Genomic DNA, 13,029 nt, shown 5'->3' with positions numbered 1-13,029 from the left:
TAGGCCTCAGCTGGAGTAGTGTGTCCAGTTCTGGGTGCCACATTTCAGGAAAGATGGGGACAAATTGGAGACAGTCCAAAGAAAAGCAACAAAAATAATTAAAGGTTTAGAAAACAACCTATAAGGGAAGAGTGAAAAAATTGCGTTTGTTTAGTCTGGAGAGGAGAAGACTGAGAGGGGACATGATCATTCAAGTACATAAAAGATTTTTACAAGGAGGAGGGAGAAAAAATTGTTCTCCTTAACGTCTGAGGATAGGACAAAAAGCAATGGGCTTAAATTGCAGTGAGGATAGTTTAGGTTGGACATTAGAAAAACCTTCCTAATTGTCAAGGTGGTTAAGCACAGGAATAAATTGCCTAAGGAGGTTGTGGAATCTCTATCATTGGGGATTTTTAAGAGCAGGTTGGATGAACACCTGTCAGGGATGGTCTAGATAATACTTAGTCCTGCCATGAGTGCAGGGGACTGGACTAGATGACCTTTCGAGGTCCCTTCTATAATTCTATGATTATTCCCATCTAGCAGATGGGGAGCTGAACCAGAAAGAGTCTGAGTGAGTTGCCACAGATAATACAAGAAGTCTGTGGCAGAGTCAAGAACTGAATCCAGATCTCCTGAATCCTACACCAGGTGTTCAGAATTGTGTCATTAAACCTCTACTTTAAACTTGGTGGACTTGATTCTCCACTGTTATGCCTTTTGTAGCCATTTACACCCATGCAGAGCAAGTAGGAAATGCCATGAGATCAGAGTGTCTTTTCTACCCTCTGGGCACTTACTTTGCACAGGTGACTGCACAAGGGGGAAGGTAGTGAATACTGAGGACCCACAAGGGTAACTAAATAGTCCCTTGACAATAATTCTTTTACCTATTTCTTTCCAGGAACATGTTCCCAGCCAACCTTGTTGAGGCCACATTCAAACAGGTGAGTGTCTGCATTGATGCTACAGAGAAGCCATCTTCAGGTAATGCATACAGTGAAAATTTTTAAGCAAAAATTGAGATTTGGTACTGTATATTGGTTCATATAGGCTCAGTACCTACAGTGGCATCTGATGTGAATCCGTTTGAAGTCAATGAGAGTTTTTCCACTGACTTCAGTGGCTTTGTGTTAGGCCCATAATTAGTAATCACTTTGCTATACAAGAGTGTAATCAGAATAATTCAGTTATTTTAATAATCACTTGTTTTTAGGCCAGAGGAGAAAGTAGCTGGAATGGTTACCTATTTTGCCAGTGAATGGGATTAGGAGTGGGAGTCAGGCATGGGTTTGTTTTGTTTCCAGTTATTTGGCAATGATTCCTTCATGTTTTTAATTTTTTTTAACTGCTTCCATACAGTATGTTGATGGGCACAATATAAATCATACAGTGCTTGCTCCTGAGAGATGCTGTACCTTCAATAGCTGCTGCAAGAGCCCTACACTTCAGGCCTTAAATAACTAATATCCAACAAGCACTGCCTATGATTTACGGACAGGCCTAGACTGAAATATCAATGTATGCAAATCACAATAATGGAGCTTGGAGCAGTCACAGGTGCCTTGCACATAATGACTAGGCACATACTGCATTGCTATTGTATGTTCTGCACCAGGTGGAAATGCAGTGTTGCCATGGTACTAAAAAGCTGGAATGCTGATGATGTCACGTGTTTGCTTGTGAGTGGACTTGTAACAAAAATGTTAGAAGGACACAGTCCTGTTGATATTAGGATTGATAGGGGTAAAATTCTCAAAAGTGTCTATCACTTAGTAGGCGAAGTCCATGATTTACGGTAACATTTTAAAAAGTGCCTATGTTCGTGAGTTGTGTCCTTGATTCAGAAAGTAGTGTCACACCATCCTATAAATCAGACCTGCTCTTGCTGTTCTGATATTTAGTCATTTTGGTGAGAGAGTTTTAAATAGTTTGTTTTAGCCCTTTCCACCAATTTTGCTTGATTTCACCTCAATTTCCTAATTCTGTGGAACATGGATTTTTGATTATCCATAGTCCCCTGTGAAAATGATTTGAGCTCCGCCCAATACATTGGATGTTAGCAATATGGAAGGCAAGGGGAGAGAGTGTGAGAGTACACAAGATAATTCCTTATTTGCTCCTTAATTAGAGACGGTGGCCCAGACCCCAAGTTCTGGCTGAGGAGTACTCTCTGCACCTCAGGAAGTGGGGTACACAGGCACCTCTAAGCCACCTTTGCACCTCCCAGAACCAAGGGATGACAAGGCCCTCATCAGGAATCATCAGAGCATAGCCCCCCCCCCCCCCCAGCTACGCCCTCTTTTCTTGAACACACCGGGGATCAGGAAGGGAAGTGGAGTAGGTGCCCCTGATGGCAGCTCTGTGCTACCAGACAACAGACATTTGCTAAGATATTAATTTAACATTGGTTCTTAAGCCACAAACATATCAATCAGAAGGCCTGTGCCATTCTCTTGGAGCTCTTTGAGAGGACTGCAAAAATGATTTCTGAAACTGAACAATGTTGTTGCTGATCCTGGCCCCACTGAATGGCATTAGGGAAGGGCAGAGAACTTATAAACTCAATAAATCATATGTCAATAGAATCACTTTTCCCACCACTGAAATGCAGTCATCTGGCAGGTGGAAGGTATTTAAGAACACACAGCAACATTACACACAAGTGAAGAGAAGAAGGACGCTGAATCTAGTTAAAGCAATGTGGGAATTTATTTAGGCAGAACCTAATTACCCAAACTAAAGATTTTGGGCAGGACACCTTGTCTAAAAGCTTTGAGCAGGTTAAGTAAGAGGAATGGTTGGGTTTAATGCCCTTTCAAATGGGATATATTGCATGGAATCCTTACCTTTGATGGAACAAAGGAAAAGTCACTGATTAGCTTTTGAGGGAGTTATTCCTAGTTACAGATGAGAAGAGTGAATATAGAGGAATGCCAAATGTAGCCCTAGCAGGGTCCAGTATGTTTGCTGCCTAAAGTTCTGCTTGGGGGGAGAAAAGCACAGAAAAAAAGCATCAGAGTTGTTTTTCCAGTAGCTTGGGAGGCGGGAAGCTGTTTCTCTTTCTTCTACACATGCCCCTTCCTTCTTTAATAGCCATTCTTCTTTCACAAGGCACTTTGGAGCCCATTAAAGCAATCCGGGGACTCATTAACCCTTTAGTCCCTGATGACCCACTATAATATTCTGTGTTCTTTCAGTATCGCACCAAGAGCATTCCTATCGTCAAATCCAACAAGGCAGCTTCTGAAAGCACCACTCGTCGATTCATAATATATGGGGTCCAGGATGAGAATGGATCTAATGTCCAGAATTTTGCCCTGGATATCACTCCCCCTCCAGAAGTGATTTACAAATCTGAGCCAGGCACCAGCGATGGCATGAACGTTCTGGGGATTGTGATATTCTCTGCCACCATGGGTATGTTTTAAACATTTTGGAGTAGGTCATGTTTGAATTGATCTGTGTATTGTTGTTTTGGGGATTGGGTTTTTATTTAGGGGAATCGGGAGTGGGAGGAGAGTTCTTGTTTAGTATTCCTGATATAATTATTTCCCACCTACCCTCCTCTAAACTTCAAGTCAGAAAAAGCATGTCCTAGAAATGTACTCCAATCCTTTGAGGATGAACCTTGTTCATAATCCTTGATGACATTTTCTTTTCATGGTCCTGATTGTTTCTATGCATGCTGCTTCCCCCCACCATCAGCTCCTTTTAATTTCACTAAGCCTTTGCTTGGTTATTGTGTGCTTGCATTTGTAAGATACTGAACTTTACTTAGGTGTCTTTTGCATATAGAGGGCAATGAGGAACAACAGAAATGTCTACTGTATAGTTTTCACTTCTGACATTTCTACTTTGGGCTAAGTATCCCTGTGGTTAGAGCTACGTACTGTTGAGCAGTGTACGACAGTGAACCCTACCTCAGCTCTGATAGGTCTTTACCTACCAGAGCTAGTAGTGCTCGGCATGAGTCACTCCCTCCTGAGTAAGACAGACAGACAGACAAGGCATTTAGTGCTTGGACTAAGAACAGAGGGAGGATAACAAGGGGACTCCTTCTGTTGCGTTGGAGTGCCACCACCTACCAGAATGAATTGACATTTGTCCCAGTACTGCATACTACAGCTGTTCAGAACTTCACGGATAGAACTCAGACCCCACCTATTTTAAAAGCACATGCATCTATTCCTTGAGAGAAAGGAAGATTAGCAGTATAGGGGATGACACAAAGCTGAGCAGTTCTGATTCTGACCAGAAGGGGGTAGTGGTATTTCTAATCCACTATTCCAGGGGTAGGCAACCTATGGCATGTGCGCTGAAGGCAGCACACAAGCTGATCTTCAATGGCACTTACACACCTGAGTCCTGGCCACCGGTCCAAGGGGCTCTGCATTTTAATTTAATTGAAGCTTCTTAAACATTTTAAAAACCTTATTTACTTTACATACAACAATATTTTAGTTATATATTATAGACTTACAGAAAGAGACTTTCTAAAAATGTTAAAATGTATTACTGGCATGCAAAATCTTAAATCAGAGTGAATAAATGAAGACTTGGCACACTAATTCCTGTCTCTAACCATGGCTGGAACCAGAAGCCTCAGAGGAAGGTGAAGAAACCTTTTAATAGGCAGTAAGAGGACAATTGTGCACAGGGGAAGTTTCTTCTTAACTCCCTTTAGTTAGAAGTTGACTTATGCCTTGAAACATGAGCGTTTATATGCCTTCTCAGACTATTGGTTTTAATATTAGTAAAATAAATCTGGATGTATTTGTTATCAATAAAAATTGAGAATTTTTAAAATCCTGTTAAATGCTTGCCTCAGTGATATCTTGAGGCATTGAGTGCCACAGGATAATTATGCATTTTGTGAAAAAATATTTCCTTTTATTAGTTTTAAATTTGCAGTTTTTTGCTTTCACTGAATGTCCCCTGGTACAGTTTTATTTGTACCATAGTTCAATGTTAGAAGTTATGTATTATCTAGGAGGGTTATCGTAATGGACTTTGAGAGCTCATATCCATTTAGAATGTTCCATTTTACCAGCCCAAAGAACTCAATAGAACTCTTTATGTTATCTAACTCCAGGAGGTTTATTTATTTATTTATTGAAATGTTCTCTAACTAGACTACAATTCAAGTGAGAGGAAAGGGAATTTTATCCCTCCCTTAGACATGCCCATGGTCCTTCTGATAATGGTAAACTGATGATTTTCACATAGAGATGGTAATAAAAAGAATCCCTTTATCTGTGTTTATGATGCTGTGCTTGGAAGGGAATCTGTGCAGCAGATGTGGTTCCAAAAGCACCTTTGATTTTACTTATTTTATGCATGGTTTGCATTAACAAAAGGGGTCAAGATTCCAGCCTGTCAGTAGCACAATTTTCTCTCCCTTTTGTTTCCACAAGATGTGTAGTTCCACATGCATCCTAGTTGGAAACCTGAGATCCCCTAATTTTCAATGATTTAACATTCAACCCTCAAAGCACCATGCCACTGCCACCAACTGTCCAGCCAAGAATTACTAGACCAGAGTCTCTTCACTTCTAGTGTTCATTAGATTAAGGGGTTGCATATGCCATTGAGCCATGCAAACCATTCCTCTACTCCCCAGAGCTGAGCATGCTACCTCAGCAGTGCTTCCAGCTTTGCTGACATGGGGATCAAGTGGCCAGGAGCTGAGCCCTTGTCTCTGAGTAGGGGTGCACAGCCATTAGACCACTGGGCTAACTTATAACCATGTTAGCTGTCAACAGTTTTTAGATATACACACTTACATCTTGCCATAGGCCAGTTGATCAATTGGACAAAGGTAGAGGATGGTTGGTGTTTATGTCACATTCTCCTGGGATAGTTACAGCACCAGAGGGAACTCAGCCGTGTATACCCATTTATTTCATGGTTGTAATTTTATACTTAAGAATCTGGAGACAAGCACATGTTGTGACATTCCTGAAGCCAGGAAAGGATGCAATAGAGCTGAAGAACTTCAGGCCCATATCACAACTATGTCATTTCTACAAACTGCACGAGCGTCTCATCCTAAACCACCTATCACCATTCATTGAAAGCTGGATTCTATCAGGCAAGTCATGCACTGGCCAAGTGCTGAATATCACTCAGTACATCAAAGATGGCTTTCAAAAGGGTATGGTAACAGGGACAGTGTTTGTCGACCTATCAGCAGTATAGGACACAGTGAATCACTGAAGGCTCCTCACCAAAGTAAGCAACATGATGTAAGATCACTGCCTCGTACCACTGATACAACCTCTACCAGAGCACTGATGTTTTACAGTGCACTGTGCGGGAAGGAGAAAAAATGGCGGCACCACAAAAATGGCCTACCAAAAGGGAGTGTATGCTCACCAATACATTTCAGCATCTACATGAATGATCAACCAATCCATCTCAGCACAAGTTTTATCTATTCTATCGACACATGCATCACTGTCCAAGCCAAGGATCTTGCCCAAATTGAAACTACACTAACATTGGCACCGTCTGGGCTCTCAGTCTGTTACCCCAAGAACCAATTATATGCTAACTCAGCCAAAATGCAAGAGCATCTCTTCCAACTTTGGAATCATGAGGCTAATAAACAACATAACATCGTCTGGAATGAGGCATCCCTTGTCCACTGCTGGAATCCTGTCTAACTTGGGGTGACGCTCGACCTCACTCTCTCCTTCAAGGCGCACACAGAGAAGAAAAAAGGCAAAGTTAGTGCTCAGAACAACACACTCAGGAAATTTGCAAATTCAAAAGGGCGAACCAGCCCAGCAACACTAAGGGCTACCACACTTGCATTTCGCTATTCTACAGCCAAATACGCATGTCAAGTGTGGGAAAGATCAGCTCATGCAAAGGAGCTGGACCCTGTGCTTATTGACAGCTTCTGCTAAATCACAGGATGTCTTAAACCAACAAGCGTGAACAGCCATTATGTGCTTATTGGAATTGCTCCACCAGATACCAGGAGAGCAGTTACAAGCAAACTGGAATGACAACAACAGGTGGAAAATACCAGACATCTCCTACACAGTCACACCATGGCAGTTAGCCACCTGAAATTGTAGGAATGCCTCCCTAGATATAACAGAACTGCTTAAAAATTCACCAACGGCTATATGGCTGGAAATGTAGTGCACACAATTCAAAATACTCAGTGAGGACATTAAAACGCATGTCAGTGTTGCTGAACACATCCACGCAAGTGCAGAGAAGGACTGGTTTACCTGACAAGTTTAAATTGCCTCTGAACAAGAGCTGGCAGGTCAATAGTCAATATGTGGCAGTGGGGTTATTTCAGTGACCCAGACACGTGACCGCAGTGAAACACAAACCATGGAAAATCTGTTGGTCTGCCAGCACCTGGAGGAACCATGCATTATAAAAGATCTTGCCAGAGCTTCCAGCCGGGCCATATCATGTGCCTATCACTTGAAAAACATATGACTACGATGGAAGGACAGGAGAAGAATTATATATGTGCATTAAAGGTTTGTTTTTAGATTGTGTTAGACTGGTGGCTGTGGAAACACAAGAGTCTGCAATTTAAGACCACCTATGTGTTCTGCTTCTAGGAGCTGGACAAATTGCCCATAAGGCAACCCACTTAACAGGGTATTTCTTGACCTTTGGCAGAAGCTCTACATCAACTTCCTCCCGTCCTAGGGAAAAGTGAAGGGCAGGGATCAAATGGAGGGTATGTGGATGGAAGGTATGTGGATGAGGCTTGGAGGAAAAGGAAAACATCATTCCAAATATGTTATGTACGGAAATATCGTAACATACATCAAAGTAATTCATTTGGCAATGAGTGCTTCACAGCAGTTCTGCTCAGTCGTTGGGCCTGATTCTCATTTACATCAATGCCCCTTCACGCCATTCTAGCAAAGTAAAGGTGCTCTAACGTGGGCATAAATTATAGTGACACCCATTTTATGCCCCCTTACACTGCCAGAGTGGCATAAAGAGGCTTTAGCATAATTGAGAATCAGGCCCATCCTCTCTTTGTAACAGAAACCTGCTTTTCCTTTTTCTGGAAGCAGGAGGTGGGTGGCTTAGCACTCTTAGCTTAGGAAGAAAGCCACATGAAGGAGTCTTCTCAATTTCAAGGTTGTGTCTGGTCCCGGCCAACTCTGCCCAAAAATGGGCAGTGGTGGCCAGAGAAGGGGTATGAAAAAGGCACATTAAAATGCACTGATTCAGGACCTCACCTAGGCAACCTTCTAGGCACCCAGCTGGGTGAGTGTGGCCCTGTTGGTGAGTGTGAAACGGATAAGAGGTGAGAGTCTAGCACAAACTTTGAAGAATTGGAAATCATCTTATAAATCACAGAGAGTAAAAACTTTGCTTGGAAATGATCATTTGGGCTTCTTACCTAATGGCTGCAGAAAGGGGCTTATGCAAATGACAGTACAGTAAACTGGTGAGGTTTTACTGTTGAACATTTCTTGAAATCATCCCTTCGTGTATTTGGTTGAATAGTGAGGTCCTTTAAGACAGTGGCTCTCAACCTTTCCAGACTACTGTACCCCTTTCAGGAGTCTGATTTGTCTTGAGTACCCCAAGTTTCACCTCACTTAAAAACTATTTGCTTACAAAATCAGATATAAAAATATAAAAGTGCCAAAGTACACTAGTACTGAAAAATTGCTGACTTTTTCATTTTTACCATATAATTATAAAATAAATCAATTGGATAGAAATATTGTACTTGCTTTTCCATGTATAGTATATAAAGGAGTATAAACAAGTCATTGCATGAAATATTCATTTGTACTGACTTTGCTGGTGCTTTTCATGTAGCCTGTTGTAAAACTAGGCAAATATTTAGATGAGTTGATGTACCCCCTGGAAGAACTCTCTGTACCCCAGAGGTACACATACGCCCTGGTTGAGAACCACTGCTTTAAGAGACCAGTGAGTCTCATACTCATCATTCAGCAGCCTCCAGTCTTACCTACTACGGCTCCTGTTGCCAACACTTGTCATACTCAGATGTGAAAAAGTTTTCTTGTAAGAAACCAGTTATTCCTGTAAAATAAGAGGTGATCCATTTCCCCTCTTCATCATTCTACTAAGTTAGAAAGCTAAGACTCTTGTAAAGCTGCCATGACTTAATAAAGTCAGTCTAGCTTTAAAAACTGAACTTTGTAATTAACATTTTGTTAGCATAAATGAGCAACATTGTTAATAAAATATAATGTGGTTTTGTGTCCGAAAATTTACAGAAAGATGAATATTAATAGGCATATAAACCCACATCCTGCATGCACTGTTATTGTGAAATTGTTGGGTCTGACATCTAAGTCGCTCACTCCTCTCTATCAGGAGGGGATTGTCTTTGGAACCATTACAATCTGGGACCTGGCCTGCAAATGCAGATGTGCGCTCCAAGTGACAGACCATGGGCCCTCAGTCAAAGCAAACATTCTGTCTATCCAGAATAAGTGTTAGAATGCACCCCCCTCACAACTTCATTTTCTTGTAAAATCCTCTTCAAACATTAATTGATTTGGTGCAGTTTGTTTCTGAGATGCTTCCTTGAGTGATTAACATGATCCATTACAATCCTCACAGGGGGTCACTGGAGCAAATTAGTTAAATAGGAACATGATAGACATGTTTATTATTAGGTATACATTATTAAAACAACACCATACAGAAAGTATAGAGTTACATAACTATTCTTGGAACTAGATCCCCTATCTTTATGACTGTTGGTTGCTATGAATGTGTTTGTTTTCTTTGCTGAGTAGTTTTGTGCAGTAGTTTGGCCCTTCCTTGTATTCATGTGCATATGCTTGATTCTGCTAAGGCTGCTAAGCCATGGTAGCAAAAAGGACCAGTTGTGAGGGTGGCTTTTATCTTATAGATGCTTATCCACTAGAAACTGGACTGAGACCAAATTAATTTCACCGACATCAGATAATGACTTTTGGTCACTGCCAGTCGGGGCTAGATTTAAACTGGATAGCCAAAAAAACTAAGGCTCCTGTTATCAATCCTACCCTAAAATCTCTCTCTCTCTAATGTCAGTGTTGTTGCCGACTGGTGCATAGAAGGTGAGGGATTTCCTAGTGGGAACTCAGAAGAGATCTCCATTAGCCTAAGTGGTAGATGTTTGTGTTTGCGGAGCTGAAGAACCAAGGGCTGTCCCCCATGCCTTATATGTGTTTGTGTGATTTATATCTCTGTTTCTACAACATAGCAATTTATTGGATTATTCCACTACCAATTACCTAACCCAGCTAGCCACCCCGCACTTAGTTCACTTTGAGTTGCCGTAGAGAAGGAGTGTGTTGGGGATTTTTAAGAGTAAATGAGAATTAAAACAATAATGTGTTTGATTGCAGGTATAATGTTGGGCAGAATGGGTAACAGTGGAGTTCCCTTGGTCAGTTTTTGCCAGTGTTTAAATGAATCTGTCATGAAAATAGTGGCAGTAGCTGTGTGGTAAGTAGCTGTTTTATCAAGCAAAAATAAAAAGTTGAAGTATATTTCAACAGAAAAAAATGCTCTGAGATGATATAATCTTGTTTCCAGGCAAATTCATGAGGGACAACAACCGCAACTTTGTGTGGCGCTAGCATTTGAAGGAAGTTATACAAACATTCCAGGCCAGATGCTGTCCCTGGCTCTGTTCCCTGTGCACCACTATAGTGGCATAAAGAGGACAGAGAACTGTCTCAACACAGATGCCAGAGATTCCCCTAACAAAGGGGAATTCCCGGGTGCCATAAAGCAACATATTTAGGTCTATGCCACCTGCTCCAGATAAAGATGGCATGGCCAGTGGTGTGGGCAGGGGCATGAAGGGACAGAATCACCGCCCTCTGGCAACCCCCAACCAGCAGAGTAGGCCCTAAGGGACTACTCTAGCCAACATAACTTAGAATGTCTGTAAATTAGATTGAGGGCAAGTTTGACCCAAGATCAGGAGAATGGAAAGGTGGCTTAGACCTGGTCTAACAAAAGTTAGCCCAGTAGAATACATCTATTTTTAGCAGAGCCAGGCACACATCCATACTCATGTCTGTCTCCTATTGAAATAACCTCAGTTATTGCAAAATTGCTGTTCCCCATTCTGGAGCAGCGCAAATCCCCTACCGGTGTAGTTATATCAACACAATAGCAGTGTGGATGTAGCCTGACAGAGAAATAGCTATACTAGTAAAAAGTCATCCCACTACAATTTCAACTGTACTGCTCTCTGTCTGGTAAACTTTTTGACCAAGGGTCAGAGTGACTGGAAGTTCACTTGGCTTTAAATGGTCAGTGCATGCTTCAGAGCCACACTTGTGAGGTTACAAGCTCCCTAATGTAAGAGAGAACATAAATCCTTACCAACAGAAGAAGTATGGCCCACCTTCATTCCCAATCCCAGGTCCCATGCAAAGCACAGCTCAGACACAGGGATGGGGCGGGGACTTTTAAAATATAGTTGACATTCTCTCTTTACATCAATGTTGCTAATTTAAGAATGGCTCTTCAGCACTTTTGTGAACATTCTTAATAATGAGTAAATATTGCTACTACATAATTAATACATTGTAGTTATATAGCACCTTCCGTCTGAGGAGCTCAAAGTGCTTTACACACAACAATACTGTGAGGTAGGAAAGTATCAGTGCAGCAGCAGCGCCCACCTTATAACTTGTAGCCCAGAGATTACAGCACTTGCCAGAAATGTGGGAAACCCAGATTCAATTTCCTCCTTTCTTCCAGAGGGGGTGAAACAATTTGAATGGGGGTCTCCCACCTCGCTCTCACCTCATGACTGTTCCACTGTGGATAAATACTTAAACAGTCATGAGGGGAGAGAGCGAGAATGACTCTGTAGTCCAGGGAGTATAGATCCTGCTCCACTCACCCTGCTCCAGTCACTGTTTCATTGTTTAACCACATGGGAACATCTTCAGCAGGAGACAATGTGAGCAACATCCCCTCCCCCCAACCAGAGTATCCCACAGCACAGTGGTTAGAACAGTTTTCTGAGAGGTGGCAGACCCCTGTTCAAATCGAGAGAGGAGGTACCAGAACTGTCTCTCTACATCCCAGGTGAGCATTTTAACCCTTAGGCTGTTATAAGGTGGGTAGCAAAACTACCTCCTCTTCCTGTTGGATTCTGAATGGGACATTATCTGGTAGGCAGCCTCTGAGCATGCCTTCTAGATCAGGTCCAACTTAGGTGTCTGAGCACCTATCTTGCCCTGGTTTGTGAATCACACTGGGGCTTAGGCAGGAGATAGGTATCCAGACTCCAAGAGTGAGGCAGCAGTGCATATGCCCAGAGGTGAAAACTAGGCACCTAGGGAATTGTTACCCTGAAAACTTAGGTGCAGAGTGAGTTTAGGCACCTTCAGGGTTCAGCGATAGTTTTGTGGGTCACAGTGGATCCAAACCTAGTGCCTTTGTGGATCTGGGCCTTAAATACTATTGTGATGGGAACCTTAAATGAATATATTGAGGGAGATATTAGCTATACACTGATTTCATTAACAAATTGTGTTTAAGTGTGTTGTATGTGTCCTACTGGCCAGTCAGTAGAAAACAGAGTAGCAGCCGTGTTAGTCTGTATCCGTAAAAAGAACAGGAGTACTTGTTGCACCTTAGAGACTAACAAATTTATTTGAGCATAAGTTTTCATGGGCTACAGCCATCTTCATCAGATGCATAGAATGGAACATATAGTAATCCATTCTATGCATCTGACGAAGTGGGCTGTAGCCCATGAAAGCTTATGCTCAAATAAATTTGTTAGTCTCTAAGGTGCCACAAGTACTCCTGTTCTTTCAGTAGAAAACAGTATCATTGCTAATAATTTGATATAAAAACATTTTCCCAGAACTCATGAATGGAAAATAAGAAGAGTCCAATCCCGGAAGGTGCTCCTATGAAATTCTGAACACCCTCCATGCTTATTAAACACTGCATGGTCAAGTCCTAAGTCTGTACTGAAATGGAAGTGCAGGAACTTGTTATCTCACTAAATTGTTTGGTAGAAATGATCTGTCTCAGCGATAAATC

At 41.9% G+C, this 13,029-nt stretch overlaps 1 protein-coding gene across 1 annotated transcript in view; it reads left to right on the top strand.

Annotated features, from left to right (window-relative positions):
- SLC1A7 (solute carrier family 1 member 7) overlaps positions 1–13,029 on the top strand; it is a 79,462-nt gene that overhangs the window by 47,769 nt on the left and 18,664 nt on the right. The window contains exons 4-6 of the mRNA XM_032768441.2: positions 887–929; positions 3,183–3,402; positions 10,356–10,455. Of these exons, the coding sequence (XP_032624332.1) occupies positions 887–929; positions 3,183–3,402; positions 10,356–10,455 (363 nt within the window). The remainder of the gene's footprint in view (positions 1–886; positions 930–3,182; positions 3,403–10,355; positions 10,456–13,029) is intronic.

Source organism: Chelonoidis abingdonii, chromosome 7 (genome assembly GCF_003597395.2).
Source record: "Chelonoidis abingdonii isolate Lonesome George chromosome 7, CheloAbing_2.0, whole genome shotgun sequence".
Classification (NCBI taxonomy): domain Eukaryota; kingdom Metazoa; phylum Chordata; order Testudines; family Testudinidae; genus Chelonoidis; species Chelonoidis abingdonii.
This window is presented reverse-complemented; position numbering and strand designations above follow the sequence as displayed.